The 22,723-nt window shown below is 36.3% G+C and overlaps 2 protein-coding genes across 2 annotated transcripts; both read right to left on the reverse strand.

Annotated features, from left to right (window-relative positions):
• Positions 1-1,786: 1,786 nt before the first annotated feature.
• LOC132600028 (probable calcium-binding protein CML23) lies at positions 1,787-3,073 on the reverse strand. The gene has a single exon (XM_060313163.1). The coding sequence runs from the start codon at positions 2,691-2,693 to the stop codon at positions 2,082-2,084; it is 612 nt and encodes a 203-aa protein (XP_060169146.1). The 5' UTR covers positions 2,694-3,073; the 3' UTR covers positions 1,787-2,081.
• Positions 3,074-8,234: 5,161 nt separating this feature from the next.
• On the reverse strand, positions 8,235-21,465 carry LOC132645691 (brefeldin A-inhibited guanine nucleotide-exchange protein 2-like). Its single transcript, XM_060362827.1, has 11 exons — positions 19,953-21,465; positions 17,550-17,867; positions 17,094-17,439; positions 16,566-16,988; positions 16,190-16,479; positions 15,174-15,447; positions 12,158-12,657; positions 11,740-12,061; positions 11,199-11,577; positions 10,397-11,082; positions 8,235-9,122 (listed from the first exon to the last, which is right to left on the reverse strand). The coding sequence occupies exons 1-11, from the start codon at positions 21,125-21,127 to the stop codon at positions 8,511-8,513; spliced, it is 5,325 nt and encodes a 1,774-aa protein (XP_060218810.1). The 5' UTR covers positions 21,128-21,465; the 3' UTR covers positions 8,235-8,510.
• Between the last annotated feature and the right edge of the window lie 1,258 nt (positions 21,466-22,723).

Genomic DNA, 22,723 nt, shown 5'->3' on the forward strand with positions numbered 1-22,723 from the left:
AAACTAACGTCACGTGTAGAATATATGAATATTGAGAAAAATGTGTGTAAAATAATCATTTATGTTTCTTCTATCATATTTTTCTGTCACTATCAGAAAGGAAAAATGATAATAGAAACGATGTTCTTGATCACTAAATAACAATTTTTTTGTTACAGCAGTTTCTTTTAAGAACATAAATAACAACATTTTGAAAAAAAGTACTTGAAATTGAAAAAATAACATTTTGAATGCAAGTGACGGGGAAAATTGGAGATAGCAAATTAAAAATTTGTGTCTGATAAGTTTAGTTTTCAAAGTTTTCATTATACTTGATCCATCATGGATTTTGAGTCTAACTCAACCTCAAAAACTAATATATGAAGGAAGGATTATCCAAATTCATATAAAGAGACCACTCATCTCATTAATTACGAGTGTAAAAAAAAAAAAAATCATTCTTCGACGATATCGATAGCTATATTATTTACTTTCACGCTCTCTAAAGTTGCAAATGCCACGAACTTTATCCAACTCGATCAATGGACGGAGAGAATGTAAACAAGAATCCCGTGCAAATAGGAGATCAAAGTGAATTTGTCTATTGAGCCAATCCACTTTTAGGTCAAGAACTTGCGACAATATTAACAATATTGATATTTTCTAGCTGTTACATCCCCTGAAAGCATATCAGATTTGACAGATGTCACGTGATGAGGCAGCTAATAATTACTCGTGTTTGTATTAGGTATACTTGTAGATACTTATTTTGTCTTCGTATCTCGACTCTGATCTCTGGAATGGGGAAACAAAAAATTGAGAAGTTGGATCACTCACCCCAACCCCTCTCCACTCACTCCACCCTACATTCATTTTAATAATTTGGAGGCATTGAAAGAGTCGAGCTTAATAAAATGAAGAGAAAATCACAGCATGAAAATATTAAGGAGCCGTTTGGACAGAAATTCTTTCCTTTCCTAAAAAAGAATTCAAAAACATTATTTTGGGATACATTAGGGGAGGTGATTAGACATGAAATGGCTCATCTTACGCTTACTGAGGACATGACTTAGATAGAAAGATTTGGCGGAAATCGCAGATTAGGGTCAAAAGTTAGATGGTAGTTGAGCATTTTCTCACTTTCCTAAGGTATAAGCTTAGTCGTACCTTCACATGCTCTCTTACAAGTAGTATTAGCAGTATTCTCGTAGTTTCTTGTTCTTCGATTTTGTGTTTCTTATGCTTCAATTATCGCATTATTTCGTTATTGTTATTGCTCTTTCTTTGAATGTTATATACTGCTTTCCATTTCGCATTATTTCGTTGTTGCTGCTGCTTTCATTTCTGTAGTCCTTTTTTCAAACTGCTTTGAGATGCTTTTTACCTAAGCCGAGGTAGGAGTAAGGTCGGCATACACTTTATCCTCCCCAAACTTCACCTGTGGAATTACATGGGGTATGTTGTTATTGTTGTTCTTGGTGATACATTGGATTGATTTTTTTGTTAGTCTTAGAAAATAAGTTTTTCAAGTTTGACCAGTTTTTTCAAGTGAAATTTTTTTTTCCGCTAACAAAACTTTAACTATTTTTAAGTGAAATGCATATCCAAACACAACTTCAACTTACACATATCATTTCTAAAATTTAACTTCAAAATTCTTTTTCGTGAGTTCCAACCAAATCTATATCCAAACGCCTGCTAAGTCTATCTAATTACAAGACGGTCAACTTTCACAAATGAACGTGCAAATGAAGAAACAAACACAAACATGAACACAAAGCATCAAAGATAGAACTTGGAAGAGGAATTATGCTTATCTGTACCTGCTTGCTTTCACAACATTGAAATTTTACATTAAAACCTGTACAGAAAAGCTGCACAAAATTCTGAACTCTAGATAATCCAACAACCAAAGGACTCAAAATCCAAAAATTTAACTCACTTGTTCAAAGACATCTCAACAAGAACAACAACAACTACGGCTCAATCCTCCAAGCATGGAATCGGCTTACATGAATCCTCACTATCTACATCACTCCATTTAAGCCTGTCATAGACTCACAATCCAACAAACAAAGACAGAGTAAAAAAGATTATGTAGGCTAAAGATTGCATCCAGCAGCCATCATTTCTCTAAACTCTTCAAAATTTACAAATCCATCACCATCTTTATCAACCCCTTTAATCATTCTTCGACACTCTTTAAGTCTGCAATTTGCACAGCCAAGGCTAATTAGGACTCTCCTCAACTCCTTAGCTGATATAAGCCCATTTTTATCAGAGTCAAACACAAGAAAAGCTTCTTTAAGCTCATCAATATTCTTAACAGAATCACCAAAAGTTTGATCTTTTTCCACCCTCATAACATTCAAGAACTCATCCAAATCCACAAATCCATCCCCATCATAATCCATTTCTTTTACCATAACTTCAGCTAATTCCTCAGCAGCTTTCAATTCTTGATGATGTCCAAGACTTAACAAAATTGCAGATAGCTCTAAAGGAGATATCTTTCCATCCCCATTTGCATCAATAAATTTAAAGACTAATTTCAGTTGACTAGACACCTCCATAGATGCAAAACCTGATAACCAACTGAAATCAGAAACCATTCTATTTGGTTTCTTTTTCCCTTTCTTCAAGTACTTAAATTGTCCAAGAAATTTCCCAGCAGAGTGATTAAGAGTCTTGAACCATATTCCAAAAGAATCCATAGTAATCTTGAAAACCAGGACAAAAGATAAGAGCAAAAAGAGTGATGAGTTGGGTTGTTGTCTATGTCAATGGTCAAGAAGTGGAATTAGTAAGTAAAACTGAAGAGAAATGAAAGTGAGTGTGCATGTGAACATTACATGTGTACCGTGGAATTTGGGAAAAATAAACTCACTCATTTGTTATTTTCTAATCATACTACAGCCCTGTGACCGGGCCTACACAAAGCAACTTCTATTTTCTAAGCACTCTTTCTATTGAAGTGAAAAAATTCTGAAGCTTCTTTCTGCATGATAAAAAGTAGCAGAAGAAAGAAGAGGAACAAGTCATGTCGTGGTGTGGGGCGTCGACAGTGTCCTTGCACTGCCAATTACCAAGTCTAATTCATAGTGGAATATATAAATATTTCTACTATATTAGAAGCACCGGTTAGTGCTCCTCTCGTTGTCCGTTGTGGACCCCCCCATAAAAAAAAAAAAATTGGTCACATATTAAACAGACCCTAAAAAACAATTGTGGGCCCCATATTAAACAACATTCAATATTAAAAAAAAAAGTGGAATCCACCACATCCAAACTCTCGGGAAAAAAAAGTGGATCCCATATTAACAAAATCAAGTAATATTGAAAAAAAAAAGTGAATCCCATATTTAAAAAACAAACAATGTTTAAAAAAAATGTGGGCCCCATATTAAACACGATGTGTATTCGTAGCAAACACTAATATAATAAAGTTTTAAATACGGAGCACAAACTATAATGTTATATTAATCGTGTTTTGAACATAGTATCCCATATTGACCAAATCAAGCAATATATATAAAAAAATGAATCCCATATTAAAAAAATAAACAATGTCAAAAAAAAAAAGTGCAAACTTTGTATTCTTAGCAAACACTAATATAATAAAGTTTTAGATACGGAGCACAAATTACAATGTTATATCAATCGTGCTTTGAACATAGTATATAAAAAAAAAAATTGGGCCTCATATTAAACAGGCCCATAAAAAAACAAAATTGTAAAAAAAAATTATAGGCCCCATATATATTGACCCCATACTAAACAACATCAAGCAATACATAAAAAAAAAAAAAAAAAAAAAATGAAACCCCCCATTTTTAAAAATGGCCGGCAATATTTGTCATCATTATGCAGAGGTAGTTTAATTGTTCTAAATTCTAGAAAAACGCCACTTATTTTGAATTCTGCTGAACCCATTACCGGAACTGTAGCACTGCCCGTATTTATATGCTAAACTTCTTTTTAATGTTCATATTTTGACCAACAATTAGTCGTGTCAAGACTCCGAAACGTTAATATTTTATATAGAATCTCATATTTTTTTCTGCGTATAATAATGTAGGCTCAATACATCAAGGATACGTATACGTTCGGATCGTCATTTTAGGGGTTGAAAGGTGCCCGAAGTAAGTTTTGTTTGAAAAAACTTAGTGTTTGACTGTAAGGTTATTTTAGTCAACTTTATATGTCGAGAAAATTAGTCAGCTTTATTTTCAAAAATTGAAACCGCAGAAGTGAATTGACATTCACAGCTACATTACCCCGGAATTTTTACGTTGAAATCTATTGCGTATCATCATCCTATAAGTAAATAAAACTGAAAATTTCACGCCAATTTGGGAAAAAATTGAAATTGAATGGGATAAAAGGTGTTTTTTTAAAAATCGGCTCGGGTATGGCGGTTTGTCCACGTAGATCTCAAAAAAATACGCAAGTTCAAAAAAAAAACGCGTAAAACGGACGTCCGAGCGCAAAGTTATGACCATCTAAAGTTTGACCACTTTACAACTAGTTTTTCTCCCTATATTTTTTAGAATTATATTTATATTCAAAATAAAGTTATGTCTTGATTAAAAAATAACACGCTTAAATCAAAACTTTAAAAAATAAAACACTTAAACCTTAAACAAAACTTACTTCGGGTACCTTTTCAACCCCTAAAAAGACGATCCGAACGTTTACGTATCCTTGATGTATTGAGTCTACATTATTGTACGCAGAAAAAAAAATCAGGTTTCATATAAAATATTGACGTTTCGGAGTTTTGACACACGACTAATCGTTGGTCAAAGTATGAAAAAAACACTAAGCGCTGCAAAGAAAAGATTTATTAAAATAAGATGTTGCGATCTTTTTATGGAAAAAAACACTAAGTTCCTTAAGTGTGTTATTTTTTAATGCGTAACTTTCTTTCGAATATGTTGCAAAAAAAAAATCGCGTAAATCAGACGTCCGAGCGCAAAAAACCGCATATATTCGAAATAACACACTTAAATCTAAACCCTAAAAATAAAAAAAATTAAGCTAATGACAACAAGTCTTCAAACAAAAATGGACGTCTATGTATATAGAACACTTAAACCTAAAGTTTACAAACAAAACTTACTTCGGACACCTTTTCAACCCCTAAAATGACGATCCGAACGTTTACGTATCCTTGATGTATTGAGCCTACATTATTGTACGCAGAAAAAAATATCAGGTTCTATATAAAATATTGACGTTTCGGAATCTTGACACACGACTAATCATTGGTCAAAGTATGAAAAAAAACACTAAGTGTTTCAAAAAATAAAGTTGACCAATTTTATTTTTTTGTACTGTTTCTATAACGCAGTATTTTATTGCGTTATAGAAAAAAAAATTTAACTGCTTCTATAACGCAGTAAAATACTGCACTAAAGCAGTTAACGGCTCCGTCTCCGTAAACTGCTTTAGCACAGTAAATTACTGCACTAAAGATAGTTTTGTAACATTTTTTCTTATTGAAATATTTTGGTTCAAAGTGATTTTTTGAGGACATTTTGGTTCCCGACTCCAATATAGAAGTCACCTAGTGGTTGATGCAAACTTCCTGTTCCTTTCTCCATCTTGGTTTGACCAATTTGCAGAACTAATCAAATACAATTTATTCATTTAGTGAATATTAAATTTCAAGCATCCAGAAAAAATTTTAAGCCACACCTGTCCTCTTATCACAGTACCACTAAGAACCAGTGTTTAAAAAGAAAGGGGTGTAAGGCGGGGTTTTACATATACGTCGGTGAAGCGTAAGCCCCGAGGCACGGGACGTAAGCCCATGGGTATTTAATTTTTTGTATTTCATAAAATGATATAATTATAATAAATATTTTTAAATAGGTAAAATTACATAAAAAAAAAAGAATATATATATATAACCTTACAAGTATAAATAATACAATGAAATAAAAGTTATTATGAAATGCAAATCAACTCTAACATCTTAACTTTCAAACAATGAAAAAATCACAATTTGTTAAAACAATATTACTATCATATTATTCATTGTATCTCTCTATAAATAACTTTATCAGTATTATAATTGAAACGTAACTCCTTCATGAATAAAAATAAAATTACTTTCAAATAGAGAAATAATAAAATATGATAATTTTGATACATAGGACAAAAGACCAATGACAAGTGAAAATTCACAATTCGGTTATGTATTCTTAAAAGAAATATTAAGTGATATTCACCCTCACGATGTTCTCATATAGTAAATATGCAATACTACGACTTGTTATTTGAGTTATACCCAATTTTCTTATTTCGATAAATGAAAAATTATTAAGTATCAATCATTTGTTAAAGAATTATGAGGGTCAACGGTTTTAATTAAGGAATTTAACATATAATTGTGTAAGAACTGTTAAGCGAGCCCCAAGCGTTGGGCGTGTTTAGAGCGTACAATCGGGCGCTTAGGGCGTAAGCCTCGCAGAAATTAAGCCCCGCACGTGAGCCCTGGAGCATTTTGTTAGTGCCCCGCCCCGGAACGAGTCTCAGAACTGCCTTTTAAAACACTGCTAAGAACTAAGAACACTATTAACACGTTCTCATACTTGGTTTGAAGTGACAACTGACAACTGGTAATAATTTGGCCGGAAAAACTTTTTGAGCCTCCTTTTCACATTGATATCTAGAAGAAAAAAAAAACTTTTTTTTATTGGAACCAGTAGGGTAGGTCTTTCAGTCATTTGTATTTCGGTAGCTGAAACGGAAAATTAACAAAGTTAAAAAAAATTAAAAACAGAGTTTCTCAGTAATTATAAATGTAATATTCATTAAATTATTCGAATAGTAGAAACTGGAAGATAGCCAATATACAATTAGTACCCCATTTACGAAAGTTGATTGAGACTTGAGGGTCAAGCACTCACAAAATGTTCAAAAAGTTCCCTGGGTAAATGAAAAATCATTTTCAAATGATATGACCATAAGAAGACACTGTCAACAATATTCTTAGAAGATAGGAAAATTACTCCTTTACCCCCAACGAAAAAAACTTAATTGTTACAGGGAAAATATCTCGCATTCAAGATGTATACAAAGGTAGCAAAAGATAGAAAAAAATATGACTTCCAGAATCACCAGGTAAAGTACTCCGTAATGCTTTTTTGTGAGATAACCAGAAGCCAATAATAAATGCTCATTGCGGAATCAATTGCAATGTGCATATATCCAGAATTGGTTGATGGTGACATAAATTATCATCAGTGTCAATAATCAACTTCGAGATTAGACACAACTAAGTATAAGCCCATTGCAGAAGCAAACCATTGCAAACAGCGCACATCTCAAACACATAAAGCAGATAAATCTGCAGAAATCTACACAAACAGAACTCGATAATTTTAAGGATCACCAAAATAGTAGCAGCTATGATTGCAGTAAATAAAGGAATATACAACCATACAAAACAAACATGGCAGCTAACCACTCAATAATATCTAGATTTTTCATAAACTAGGTGGAAAGTGGAGACGGTTAATCTCCCAGACCTAGCAGAGACAGAAACTTGCATAAAGAGGAAACAGAATGTTTTCAAAGGTTCAGAAACCCTAGTTACTCTTAGTCCTGATAACAGAGAGAAGAACTGGACCACCAGTAAAATATGGCTTTGAGTTGTAAAAGAATAATGACTGTCTCTACACCACGCCTTTCAGAAAAAATGTGCTTTAATGGTCAATGCTTGTACAGTAGTAACGTTAAGAGAACATTTGGATATGCCAGCGAAAACACTTCCTTGCAGGTTCAGTAACAAATGAAGGCCCACTTCAAATATATTCCGTAGCAGTTAAGAAAAGGTAACCTTCTACCCGCACCCAAGGGAACGGGCGAGTGGTTTAGGTATAGAAGTAACAACCTAAAAATCCTAGGTTCCAATCCCAGAAACAACACTTACCCTAAGCCCATCCGCTCATGAGCAGGTCTAACCATCACATGTGCTTGCGGGGTGTAGCAGGCACCTCAGTGCAATAGTCGAGGTGCACGCAAGCTGGCCCGAACACCATTACCTTCCGAAGTAAATTGACAAAAAGAGAAGTAACCATCGATCTAGCATACGCCTGTGCATCAAACACTAACATCTCTCTTATAACCAAAGGAATCAACATGGATGTCTTATACTGCTTCAGAGCTGTAAAATCAAACATTAATTACCAAACCCCTGCAGCTAATCAGATAAACAAAGCCCACAAGATAATTCTGAGTCGATATAGAACAAGCAATCTTTAGGCATAAAATTGCTCGTATATTGTAGAGGAAAATGCTACACATACAACATCAGAACTCCTGCTAACATCTAATGACTCTACAAAGAGCTAAGCCCCTCAATATACTGCAGAAGGTTCTAAATGCCTGGTCATATAAACAATCACCAGTTCTTGAAGCACCGAAACTATCTTTCTGCAATATTAGATGATACCAAAATTTGCAAAAATACAAGAAATATTACCATATATCGTGAAAAAAAACATATGAGTACCCTAAGCTCAACATGACCGAAGCAAAACAGGACCCACGGATGAGCTGAGCATATCACTCAGGGCTAACTGAATCTCATTTGAGCCATGCTCACAACTTATCAAGCTTGAAAGTAATGGGAAGAAGCAAGACAAGTTTTTCTCAAATGCTGCATCTCCTAAACTACATATTGCCTGGAGTGTTGCAGTGATAAGAGGTGCACGTGCAGCCAACTCTCTCCTTCTACCAGAACCCAGTGGAATTAACCAACGAAGCTGTGCACCAAGAGATGACTCAGACATTTGTCCTGAACGTGCAATTCCAATATAGAAATGTAAGACCTCACTGCAAAGGTTGACGAGGTAAGTTTCCACTTCAGAATCTTCAAACCCAGTAGGTTTATCTAGCACAAGATTTTGTAAAAATGAGAGGCATATTTGATAAGCCTCATTCTCAAGCCGTAATAATGGAGGGTCCTGCATTTGGGTTATGGAACTGAACTCTAGCAGCTTTGATCGCAGTGTTGTGTCACTGTTTATCTTATGAGCATGAGATGCCACACCATGCATGGCATCAAAGAGGACAACGATGTTTTTGCTAGATAGCTGAGGTCTGTACATGTTGTAGATCTCCATCACAGCCTGCAATGTGCAAGAGACCATTATGGTAGAAATTAAGCTATCCAGATTTACACAAAAAACAGGAATAATTAATCAAATTGACCATACGAGGTTTCCCATAATATCAATGTTTTTCCTGAAGACATGACCTTGAAGGAAGCAACAACACAAGGCCCATTCTTCAGAGAATTACCAAATTAACAATACAAAGATATCCCAAGTGCAAGTAGACAACTGAAAGAGATGCAAGACTGACATGCCAAAAACACAATCACCTATCATATCAAAGATCTTCCAACAGGATTGTGAGATATTCTCAGTTACTAATCTCACACTACAGGGATCAGTAGTATAAAGATTATCTGAAACTTGAGAAGGCATTAAGAGTTCATAGTTTTAGTCAATTGTAATTTGATTCTCTTTTTCCCAATTTTATATACATAAAACGAAAGTAGGATGAAATAAAATTGGTACTAACTTCAACGAAGGCGGTACTAGTTATAGCTCTAGTTATCAAAAGATAAACTAATACTAGCTTCAGATTGATTAAAAACTGTGAGAAAAAGGAACGAGGCTGTAAACTGATAACTCTTGAATAATAATGGTAGGGTGTTTATCAAGTGGAGTATTAATCTGGTTATCTTTCCATATTAAAATATCTTAGCGCAATCTTCATCAAATTACTCCTATTCCAATATGGAATTGATGGTATCTCCTTTTAGACAATTAAATTAGCATTAACTTCCAACACAAATTTGTTATTGTATATCCAGATATACATGTCTGACTTAAGAACTTGAATCTACAGCAGCACACCAGACATACATGCGTTCAAAGTTTCTAACTGTGCCTATTTATTTAAAGACCAAAACTTATATGGCAACCCCACATTTCTCCCACTTAATTTGACACAGTATCCACCTTTATTTGTATCTAACCATGTCAAGTCAAAACACGAGATATTCAAAAGATTTTTCAAATACCACAACACTCATTGGGCTTTTTGAGTCCATCGAACTATCTGTTTTTATGTAGGAACGTGAAGCAGTTTACTATTTAAGCCCTTTATCTTCAAAACACGAGATATTCAAAAGATCTTTCAAATACCACAACACTCATTGGGCTTTTTGAGTCCATCCAATTATCTGTTTTTATGTAGGAACGTGAAGCAGTTTACTATTTAAGCCCTTTATCTTGTACCCCTTAACATAGTGTGTATACCATCTTTACTTGCTTCAAGAGAGCATACATAAATGAATTAGAAGTAAACCCACAGTAGTGGCTTTGCTGGATACCTGAATTAATAATAGCTGAACAGCAGCCCTACACTTCACATCAGAAATAGCATCATATAGACGGTGCCTCCTCAGGTTTTCCAAGTCCTCATCTGGAGTATCTGTTCCAATGGTTTCTGCATTGCTATTCCTAGTTATATCTTCTTCCTGGGACCAATAATTGTTATTTTCATTGAGAAGAAAAGAGAAGTCGGGAAGAGTTGCAATAGCCGCTTCTTTAAGGGACAAAACAACTTCAAGCCATTTATCTTCGGAGAAGAGATTCCCAGCATTGCTCATAAGACGGACAAATGCAGCAATGCCAATACCAGCAAGGCTCTGATGAGGACGCTTGACAAAATTCACCAATAAGAACAGCACTTTCTTCAGAAGTGGATTGACTGTGTCATAAAATTTAACAAAAAGATCTACAACCAGTTGAAGCGCCAGCGTGCAGGTCTCATAAAGCCATGCATCTTGATCAGGCTCACCCTCTTCAGCATCAATTCCATGTGTAGGTGAGTTTTCACCTGAAGGATCAATGGTATGTCGAACATAGTCAAAGATGGGAAATAGGACGGATTCAAACACCCTTTCCCATAATGATAGAGAGAAATGGTGCCCGTAATTGCGTAGGGTATCAAACAGCACTTGCAGAGCACTCTTTCTGATTTCAGGCCTCGGGTCGAAGCTAAGTTCAGATAGTCCTGTAATAGAAAAAGAGTATTTTCTTAAACAAGTATAGCGAATGTTGACCTAAACTTGTCTTATCAAAAAGAATAGTGAAAGAGACTTGGTCTAAGTCAAATGTCTTTGTCCTTACCAGCCAACAGCGGAAACCAGAAGTACAGATGATCCTCCTTAACAGTCAACTCTCCATTTTCAATGTTGTAGTCTTTTCCTTTATGAGGTGAAGATGGTGAAACCTTCCCAGAAGTTTCTCTGTCCTTGTTCCTTGAGGAGCCAAGTTCACCTTCAGCAAGTTTTGCCGCACATAAACGAAGGAAAGCAATGGCATTGAGACTAATATCTTTGTTGAACCTACTATTAGTGAAAGCAACAAGGCAATTAACGCAGTCTGTGAATGTGGTGGTCTCAGTCTCCGTAATATATGGAAAATAATCTCGCACAATCTTTTCCATTATCTCAAACGCCAACAGCACAATGTTTTTATGGTCATCATAAGCAGCAGTGGTGAAGACCTGAAAACGTTGGGTAATCAATAAAAGAAGCAAAGAACATCAGGTGAAAAGAATAAACTAGAATTTTAAGAAAAGAATGTATACTCATAATCAAGTAAAGATCAAAAGATGGTTTACACTACAAAGATTAAATAATGGAAAGAAAAGGGAGAAATTTGATACCATGAACATGCTTTTCCATCCGGACTTCACATGATTGACTCGAGATAAAACCATTTGAGAGACGCATCTGATGATTAATTCTCTGATCTCCACAGCACTACTCTTGCGCATAACAATCACAAAAGGCTTCATAAACTCATTCTGAAAATTATAGTTAGCCAATTCTTCTCTCTCCAAGAACTTCATTGATAACTGGCGTAAAGAATCCATCGCAAATATGGCAATTGAAAGATTTTCAGAGCAACCAATGGTCACAAAAAATTCACCAAGAACATGCCAGATTTTTGTCCAAACAAATCTGATACGATTCATGTTGTAGTGCCTGTTTAACGAAAATGAATCAAAAATTCTGCTAGTTATCAGGAAGCAAAAGGGAAAGTAAAATGTACACTTTATATAAAGAGACCAAAGGACATACGCAATCTCAACTATCTTTGTGAGACTAAAAACCCGTGGATCCGAAGTAGAACGTAATTCTTCCATAGAGACCTTGCATAAAGCTTTCACAAAGTCCACTATAGCCTCACTGTTTAATTTCTGACTCCTTATGAATATGCGGTTCATTTCACCCACTTGCTCCAACATGTTTAAGTTAGAGACCAAGTTGTTCATCTGCTCAGATGTCATGCCTGCAGCAGCACTGCCACCAATACCAGCACTATCATATGAACCCCTTCGCATGGCTGAAGCTGCACTTTGAATCTTCCCAGGACCTTTCTTTTTCAGGACAGGAAGGATGACAGACTTGGCTTGTTTTGACTTGTCAAATTCATTCTGAGGAAGTGCAAAGAAAGTAGCATCTGGAGGGGCACCCTCCCCCAAGAGATGCAAATGTTCAAACCGAGAAACACATGTCAGAATATGTTCCCATGCCTCCTGTAGGTAGTTCCCATCCTCGTCTGCAATTGTAACTATTGCCTGTTAAACAAAAAGGTAACCCATGAGTTTCTCCCTTCAAAACTCAAGAAGAGAACAAAAGATTAGAACCATCAGCCTTTGTACGGAAACTATATTAGTCTTCCATAAACCTCAGGGAGAAGATAATAGGATAACTTAATAGCACTGACACAGGGAAACTAAACACTCGGCTAAAACAAGGTCCAGACTACTTGCTACTTTGACAAGAAAGTCCTGCTTTTACATTTGCCACTTGGTCGGCGATGAGCATCTATTAACATACATAAAATTCCACCAGAATATGAAAAATCTAGAGCCTAAAAACACACGAGTAGTGTAGTTTAAAGGTCAACACAAAAATAAAAACCTAACAAGAATATTTGCCAAAACCCCTCCATTATACACATGAAAATGCCTATCTGCAAGGAGGCGCAGGCAAACTCGTACAAGGAAGAAATTTTTTCCTTAGATTTGAGTAAAATTTAGTTTAATCTCTGCTAAAAGAAACAAAGAGAAAAATGAAAGAGCTTAAGTTTCACTAATTAGTCAAAAGGGGGGAGAAGAGGGTTGAGAAAAAGAATGTCCAGGTTGAAAGAGAAGACAAAGTGTACTAAAGTCTCTTATATCCCCACACCTTATAAAAGGACAACTGAATCATAATACCAGGCGTGATTATGGGTAGCATAGGAATGATGCTGAGGCCTGAGAGGTATCCTCCACCAGCCCTATTTGATTGGATCCACAAAATTTACAACCATCATCTACTCTGGTAGAAATCCTGGCACTCTAAATGTTCATAATTTCTAGATGAACTTATAACTGTCTACTTTGAATACAGTGTAATATTAGGTCGCAAACTATTCCAAGTGATAAACTTCCTCTTTCTCCTTTTCATTGACCCTCTTTGCTCCGCTTAAGGTTCTTTTTTCGGCAAAGTAAGTGTTTACGTAATGTTCGAAGCGCAAAAAAGTGAAGAAATCTGTTGAAGAGATGTAACTTTTTTAATAACGCAAAGTATAATTGACATAGTGGTAGGCACCTGTCAGCAAAAAGGTGCTTTTGAGTAGAAGCAGAAGTTGCTTTTGAGAAGCTGGAAAAAGTAGTTTCTCCCCAATACAGTACTTTTTTGGAAAGCACTTTTGAGAAAATACACTTAGAAGCAATTTTTAAAAGCTTGGCCAAATACTAATTGTTGCTCAAAAGTGCTATTCAAATTGATTAGCCGAGCAAGAACTGCCTCTCGCCAAAAGTACTCCTTTGAAAAGCACTTTCAGAAAAGAATAAAAACAATTTCCAAAATAAGCTGATTTTAAAAGCTAGGCCAAACAGGATATGAACTCGAGACTATTTCTGGGGACGTTTTCTCCCAAAACTTTAAGAACCAAACGTCCTTTCATCAGAAAATAGTAAGAACCAAAATTCCAAGTTAACCCAACTTAATGGACAGTCGAGCATGGATTTTCCGAGCATCCACACCTGTTAGTTAATAATATTTCAAATTATTGGAAGCGAAAAAACTTTTACTAGGAATAAGTCATTTCTTTGGGCAGGCTTAAAAAATGAAGAAATTCCCCTACCAACCCTAAAATATAGCAGATTCAAGTAGGCACTATAAAGTAAACAATAGAAAGTGTACTTATTCTCAATTACCAAGGCACTGACATCCGTTAGAGCAGACCAAAAACCTTGTCTTTTGCATTCATATCTTCATCTCAAGATCATTCTCGAACAAAATTTAGTCAAACTATGGTTTTCCTGTTTGGCCTGTTTATATCTATAATCAAATTTTGTCAAAATTTTAACTATTACCAGATTGAATGTCCACATTCAGCTTGGACAGTTATCAACATGAGAGTTTGAATTTATTTTTTTTCCTACTTGTCAGAATAGGTGTTGACAAAAGGTTACAACTTACTATTTCTAGGGATGGAGAATAATACAATTTTGAAGTTGCGGAGTCTAAATTCATTTATGTGTAAAGGATGCCCTGAAACTATCCTTTGACACATTAATGTTATACCTAAAAGGGTGAAAGCTACATCGAACTAAGATCATTGCCCAACTCTATTGACAATTATTTGACTCAAACATCATTTTAGGTGAAAACAGATTGTTTAAGTATCAGTGGAGTCATCATTTCACAAGCTAATAGTATCCACTATTCTGGACCTGAATTAAAGGGGTAGGTTGAACTAATGAAACTTCAGAACAACCTTACCCCATAGAAGGTACATTAGCTCAATTCATCAATTCCAATGATTTTCCCTACATTTTATCCATTGACAATCAGTTCCAAATAATAGACAATACCTAACTTTAATGTTACTAAACCGTATTATCAGCTGCCAACACAAAGGAAGTCCTCTTGGTAAATCATTCCCTTTGATGTTGGAGGTCAGGTAAGTCATTAGCTCAGGGGGAAAAAACAAAATCAAAATGCAAAGTTGATAAGAATCACCAAAATGCAGATTAGCAACAAAAAGATCAACTCAGTACAGTAGAAGCATGGGCATGCAAAAGCCGGAGCAAACACAAACCTTGATTGCCTCTATGTTTTTCTGATTGATGTCTGCAGGTGAGTGAAGAGAAGTGAATTTTGCAAGAGAAGTCACAAAAGCATCCCTATGTGTTTTCATGGACATTGCAGCAGTTACATGGATTGCACAACGGAATCCTTCCAAACACAGAGATATCACAACTCCATTGTCAGTTTGGTCTAAGGGAACACTAAAGGCAGCCAACATCGGGGCCCAGCAAACCTCAACCATGAATCTGAGGATCACCACATCTGTTGCAGCATAATAAACTGACCTGCAAATTCAAGTTGATTAGGTGATCTAGGTTAATCACGCAATGGAATGGAAGATGGTAGACAAGATTGACCTTGAGTAATAAAGTTGTACTCACGGGAGGGGGAAAAGAAGACCAAGGGCATGGAGTGTTGCCCCCTTAGCAATCATGTGGGTTATTTGGAAAGAGAAAAATTGGAGGGCTTTTGAAGGGGTGGAATTAGATTTTGTAAAAATGCAAAGTAGTGTGCCGTCTCTAGGTTCTTTTTCGTGTACTTATGAGGTCCCTATTTGTATAGATGATTGGATCTCTTTTGTTGAGAACCACATTTTGGTGTAGGTTCTCTTCTTTTGGTATATGTCTACACTGAATTTTCCACTATTGTCAATAAAATTATTTACCTTATAAAAAAAAATGACCTTGAGTAATGAATAAATTACAAATTTCTTTCTCCCTAAAAGATATCATACACTGATACTAGGACATATCCTTCTACAACAACATACCCAGTGTAGGACATATCCTTCTAAACTTCCTTATTAATAAGAATGTGTGAAGATTGATTTCACAAAAAAAAATGCAGTAAATAGTATCATCATTTTCTGCAGCAGATTGATAGGTTATTCGATTAAAGCTCTCATTCTGTTATCTTTACATAGGGTAAAGAAAGGAGTTGTTAAGAATAAAGACAGAATGACGGAAGTAACATACAAGAATGTAACATTAAATAACAAGCATCGAAGAATTATCTGGTGAATCTTACTCGGATTTGCGAGCTTTCTCTTTGAACTGCTCCTGCATGTGTCTGACAAGATCATCACTAGTCTCCATACTTTCATCTCCTCGCTTACGGACAACAATATTCAAAATACTGTCTAAACCTAAAATCTTGTTAGAGTTCAAAGACTGCTTTTGTTGGAGAGCCAAGTTATCATCTTTCATTTTAATTTCATTTCTCGATATCCTCTCAAACAACGATCTCAAATACTCCTCTGGCAAATCCTTTCCATCATCAATTCCGCGATTGTTCCTTATAAAATCATCAGCTGACATCTACAGAAGGTAAAAGGGGATATCAGGCCGATTAACTGAAAATGGGCATAAGCAAATAGTCATCTCCTGCCAAATGAAAAGCATACCTTGGTTTTGACCATAGGATTATGGGCATCAGTGTTAAGCAATATAACTGAGTAAGCAAGGACATAGGCAGTGTCTGCACTACTAAAAACTTTTGGATTGCATTTACAGTACCGTTCAGCAAACTTTTCCATGATTCGATCAATCTTCTGTGCCTCGCCAGGCAATCTGAATCCTTGTAGAAAGGCCCTGATGGCCTCATCAAATTCCTTTCCTTGGAAGTCAAAGGAATCCACGTATGCATGCATTACTTTCAATGGTAAGTCATCCCTTTCCCCCAGGTAATCACCTATTAAGGTTTTATTCAAGCCAGAGGCATCTTTAAGAAAGGCCGCAATTTCTTCTGGTGAGTTCCCCACTTTATTAGCATTAATCAGGAATTCAATGCCTTTCTTGGGTTTCCTATTAAACAAAGATATACCTTCCTGCACAAGTTTCAAATTAGACTGTGTCACAGACGCTGCTCATGACAATTCTTTTGGCAATCAGAATAGTTACTGGTCCAAAGAACAAATATATTTATCACCTACCTGAAGTTCAAGCTTGTAAGCGCGACGCTGCTCAATTGTAGCAACATCAGAAACTTCACTAGAGGATTCAGAATGAGAATCTGATACTTCAGTAGGCTCATCCTCATTGCCATTTGCAATGGGAAGAGTCCCAGGTTCGGAGTTACTGTCAGGTGCCTCGTACTTTTTGGTTGAAAGAGGATCTGCAATACGCAAGTGTTTGTTCATCCAATCTCCCAAAGACTTCAAGATAGCCACTAAGCACCTCATTGCTTCTAGCTTCATGGTTGATTCTTGGGGTGGCAAAAGACTTGTTGTTGTACCAGGAGGTACACCTTGAGCAGTTTTAAGAAGCCCATTGACCATTCTGAAAGAATTTTGCAGAAACAAAGGAGGAACCAGAGATTGAAATTTAAAATCAGACTACGCTGAAATTTTCTAAACTAAATAATACAGACAATAGGATTTGAAAGATACCTCTCAAATATGTTTGACGAATTGACATCACAATCATAATTGAGGAATATATCAACCAGAATCTGTGAATCAATGCAAAGCCTCTCAAGAAATCGAAGCACTATCATTTTCTGTTGGAAATTTGGTTGAGCAACATTTTCCAATACTCTAAGAACGATCATTGGAAAGAAAACTCCAATTTCTGCCTTGAGGCCGGCTCTAAATCTTGCAACCAGACTTATAAAAATTGAGCACGAAAGCTGGAAGACAATCATGAGGCTTGAAGCACTGTTTTTCAACAGTGACAAACACAAGTACTGCTTAATAGCACCTAAAAACCTGTAAGAGTTTAAAAAGAAAAAAAAAATTAAACCAACATAACCATGAATAGACCAACTATTATTGAAATTGGAAGATGCAAATGCTGATTGCAGTAGGTCAAATAGTCGGACAGCTTCAAGACCTAAGAGTACGCACTGATTAAGAATTTCAGATAAAGAGATGTTATGAGACTTACACACCAAACAAGTGGACGACAGAAAAAGTTATTGCAGATATCAGGGCTAAAAGAAATATGAGAAATGGTGACTACACTGTGACAAGTGCCTAACCAGCGAAAGGATAACCACCATCATAACTTCAACATGTCACTTCCCAGGCATAACTGCAAAGGTATTGTAAGCTTTGGCCCGAACCCTCTGCGCCACCTCAAGGCTTTTGGGTCGTATAGTTTTGTCCCCTTAAGCTTTAACCCAAAACATGTCTCGATAGTTAGAATCGTGAACTCTCCCTTATATGGTCCCTAATTCTCCCCTCCCATTCAAATGTGGGATTTGCACTGTATTGCTCGGAACTCTTCAAAAATATCATCGGGTGCGCATCAGATCCTCCGAAAATCTCCAAAAATAGTGTAGTTCTGGAGAATTTGACAGGTGCGGCAGCATTTTTGGAGAGTCCGAGCAACAAAGGATTTGCCTAGGGAAAACTTCAGAATGAACCCCCTTTAGAGTTCAACGCCAGTGGTCCATGAGCTGTTACACAACGGTCCAGGCAACAACTAAGAAATAGACCGTAACAGTAACTAATAATTGGTGAAAGCAAACAGTTCGTCAAGTACACCTATTATTAGTAGCTAACTAGCTAAGATCGTGCAATTTGAGCTTGCTTCTTTCATTCATTCCAAATCCTAGGACAGTAACGATTGGAAAGTCTCAAGCGTGTACAAGTTACAATAGCTATGTATAAATCATCTTTAATAGACAAGAAATGTGAGGTACAAACAATCTAATTAACCAAAAAGGCACCTAAGGAATGTCACTCTTACAAAGTAACAGGGACAACAAAGTACACCACTACAGAAAACCAGGTGTTGCAAAAAAATGAGAAGGTTTCTGTTCCTCACCAAACAGACCTCAAAAGTGCCTCTGAATTTACAAATACGTAATCCCCCCCCCCCCCCTTCCCCCCCACCCAAAACAAGAAGGCATTGAAGGATGTCTAATTCAAGATTTCTCCACATTAACAAGGAAAGCCTATAGAGCTGTTCAGCGGTACAAGCTTTAGGTTTGACAGCTTCAAATAGCTCAGGATATCCAAGTCATAAAAAAGGCAGAAAGGTGATGCCTGTAAGGCATAAGCCTTAGAAATATCGCAGTGTTATGCAACCTTAAATGTTTTCCGACTAAGTGGAACCACCGTGGGCAATGATCTAAGATCATTGTCCACTGTATGAGAAGAGTGACGACATCAAGCTTCCTCTCACCTGCGTAAGGTAAGATACGCCAACTCTGTTTTCTCGTCTTTTTCCTTCGTTGATTTGGTCAGTATAGCCTTGGAGCCGTGGTCCAAGCAAGAAAATGTCACTTTAAAAACTTTTAGCAGCACAAAAGGCATAGAAACTCATATGTTGATTTTCATTTTGCAAATCCTTTTTGTTCCCTGAGAATAGTCTAAAAATGAGCTCAGCAAGAAGACAATGTAAATTAAAAAGATGGTGGCTACAGAGGTAATTAGCAATACCGTTTCAAAGACAGATGAAGATATAAAAAACAAGAGTCATGTTCAAAAAAAGATATAAAAAACAAGTTGGAAAGCCACTGAACTCATCTTATTACAGTGTGAGCAGTTTTTTGGACTCTTTGTATATCTGTCGGGATAACCTTAGCTAGGAGCATATAAGAGCAACAAAGAACATTTTTCCATGTGAAACATTGACAATAGTACTTTGTAAATACTTATTAAAAAAGAACAGACTTTATAACTTAGATCAAATAAAAAAAATAAACATGCGCCATTAACACATTTATGCCACCAATAACAGAAAACAATACTTCGAAATAAGAACCACTATACAGTAATTAGACGAACAATTGCATAAGTAATTGAGGCATAGAATATATTTCAATCAGAATAGCAGGTAAATACCTGTCGCTTGTCCTAAATATTGCTCCGGCATTCTCCAACAATATCTTGAGCAGCTCCAACGCAACAATCTTGCCCCTCATTAACTGTGGATCTGCTGCTGCTTCCTTAGGTGGGGTCTTCATTGAGAGCTTACACAAAGCTCTAAACACCAAAAACGCATCCCTTCTCAATTTATTCCCAATTTGAACCTCCAAATCATCGTCCCTTTCTCCTTCCCCGTCCACCAACTCCCCTTTTCGCCCTTCCAACGCCGTCTTATACATACTAATCTCCCAATACTTGGCGTCCAACATATCCTTATCCGTGGAATCCAACAAATCAGCAGGATTAGTCGACTCCACAGTCGATGTAGTAGTCTCAAACGCCCCATCATGAGCGCCAGTAGACGTAGCACCCGCTCTCGGTGTCCCAGCATTAAAAACCCCATCAATATCCTGCAAGACTTTAGTTATAAACCCCTGAACGAACAACGTCATCGATCCATCGGCATCGGCTTTCTCAGCTGGTTCCATTAATTCCGCAACAACAATAGGCTGCAACGGAACAGTCGACGAATCAGCCTCCATTCTCCTAAAAACAATCACCAACATCTGAACCAACGACGCTTTCGCCGTAGTCTGATTCACCACATTCTTACTCTCCAAATAGATATCATAACACGTCCTCACAACCTGCAACAACGAATCCCCGTGTATTCGTATCGAAACCGACGTAACAGCAGACAAAATAGTCTTAATCACAAGCAATTCAACCGCATCATCACCCAAATCATGACATTTACAAACAGACTCAATCAATTTGGCTAACAGCTTGGAATCAGGCCCACCAGTGGGGTCCGCTTCGCCACGTAGGTAACCATGAGCAATTAACTTCTGGACAGCATCAAGAGCAGCTTCAGCGATCTTAAGATGACCCGACCCGGAAGCATTAATAAAGGGGCTAAGAATAAGCTCGGAATCATTAAAAGAAAGATCTAGAAGAACGCCGGAATCCGGATCGGGTTCGGCAGATGGGGAAGTGGGTGGGGTTTGAGATGGGTTAGTAAGGAATTCAATAACGGATTTGCATTCATGTGATAATTTAGAATGCTTACGCCATGATCCGTTCTTAATGATTTTTTCAAGAGCTGGGATAAGCACTTGGTTTAGCCGGGAATCGGCTTCCGAAGAAGCCATTCCCGATAAGATTTAAGGTGGATCTGAATCAGGTTCGTTGAAGACGACGTCGTAATTGGGTTGCAATGGTGGCCAGAATGTGGATTGGATGGGAGTGTAGGAGAAGTGATGGCAAGTGTAGAGAGAATCTAGATCGCGAATTGGAGTATTATATTTTCATTTAGGAGTATTATCAAACGGGTGGTGTGCAGCCCGATGATTTGACTATGGAGAGTAAAATGAAAATGGTGGTTGCTTAGTTGTTGGATTTTAGGAAATTGGAAAAAAGCATACTGGTGGCTTTACTAGTACGTTTTTGAGCTTTATTATTGTCAAATCTCTAGCAACAGGATTGTTGAGTGAAGTTTCCCTTGCAAATCTTTGGGGGGACGTTTTAATCTAAATATTTATCGTGTTTAGATTCGAATATTGAGTGATTAATTTTTAAAATATTTGACTACTTATAATTTATTTTTATTAAAAATTTAATAAATATGATTTTCTAAAATAATAATTTAAATATTATCTCCACTTAATATAGTGCTAAGTTGATGGTAGTTGGAGGATGTATTTTGCGGTGGTGGTTATGGTTGTGTAGCAATTGTGCTGGCAGTGTTGGTTGCCAATAGTAATGATGTTTGCGCGATAGTGATAATGGTGGTTAACTATGGTAAAGATGATTGGGGTGATTATGGTTGGTGGTGGTCATGATGGTTGATGGCAATGACGGTGGTGGTAGCAATTGGCGATGATATGGCTATAATGGTGGAGGTGGTTAATGGTAATTGTTGACGATAATAATAAGGCTTGTAGTGATTTGTTGTGGGAATTGTGACTGTGGTGATGTAGGCGGCTGATATTGGTGATAGTTGCCTGATATTGGTGATAGTTGCAATGATGGAAGTGATTGGCAGCGTTGCTAAGTGAGGTTGTGATTGAAAAAAGTAGTCAGGAGTGATGGTATCAGTGTGCTATGGCGGTTGATAGTTGTGATGGTAGCGGCTGACATTAATGATTTGTGTTGTGGTAATTGATGGTGATTGTGAACATAATTTTGGTGAAATGTCATATTTGAAAATGAAACATTTTACTTAATAACTGCTTAATAATATTTTAGATTTTATATAATCTCACATTGATTCAGATATATCCTGATCCACTAAGTGATTAGATAATAAAGAAGCAAATACAATTATTGAATTGAGTCTGAACCATTCATATTAGAAAATTTATTATGTGTAAAGAATTAAAGCCTTAGCGAAACCTAAATATTGAGACTTAAAAAGACATTATCAACAACAAATAAACTATTATTTACAATTCTCCACAATAATGTATTTTATGGAATGTTTGCGGTAATACATTGTATAAACATATTTGTGGTACTAAAATAAATGTACAAATCGTGGACCATTAAATTTTATCTTTTTATTATTGTGTGACAGAAAAAGAAAATAAATAATTGAGTATGGCATGTCAAGGGAGCTTAAAGTGATTTTCTCCCTTGTTATTCAACCACATCATCATATCATATTAAAAGTTGATAGTACCAATTAGATGTACATTGCACAAAATATGTATCGGCATAGAGCATTGACGTAGATCTTAGGTACATAC

The sequence above is a fragment of the Lycium barbarum genome, chromosome 6 (genome assembly GCF_019175385.1).
Source record: "Lycium barbarum isolate Lr01 chromosome 6, ASM1917538v2, whole genome shotgun sequence".
Classification (NCBI taxonomy): domain Eukaryota; kingdom Viridiplantae; phylum Streptophyta; class Magnoliopsida; order Solanales; family Solanaceae; genus Lycium; species Lycium barbarum.

What these genes read in the sequence shown, in the direction of transcription:
- LOC132600028 (XM_060313163.1), bottom strand. Translation starts at nt 2,693, where the DNA reads ATGGATTCTTTTGGAATATGGTTCAAGACTCTTAATCACTCTGCTGGG.
- LOC132645691 (XM_060362827.1), bottom strand. Translation starts at nt 21,127, where the DNA reads ATGGCTTCTTCGGAAGCCGATTCCCGGCTAAACCAAGTGCTTATCCCA. An exon ending in ATATTTAGGACAAGCGACAG is followed by an intron (nt 17,868 to 19,952) that starts GTATTTACCTGC and finishes AAACTCTTACAG; the next exon opens with GTTTTTAGGTGCTATTAAGC. An exon ending in GATGGAAAAGCATGTTCATG is followed by an intron (nt 11,578 to 11,739) that starts GTATCAAATTTC and finishes CAACGTTTTCAG; the next exon opens with GTCTTCACCACTGCTGCTTA.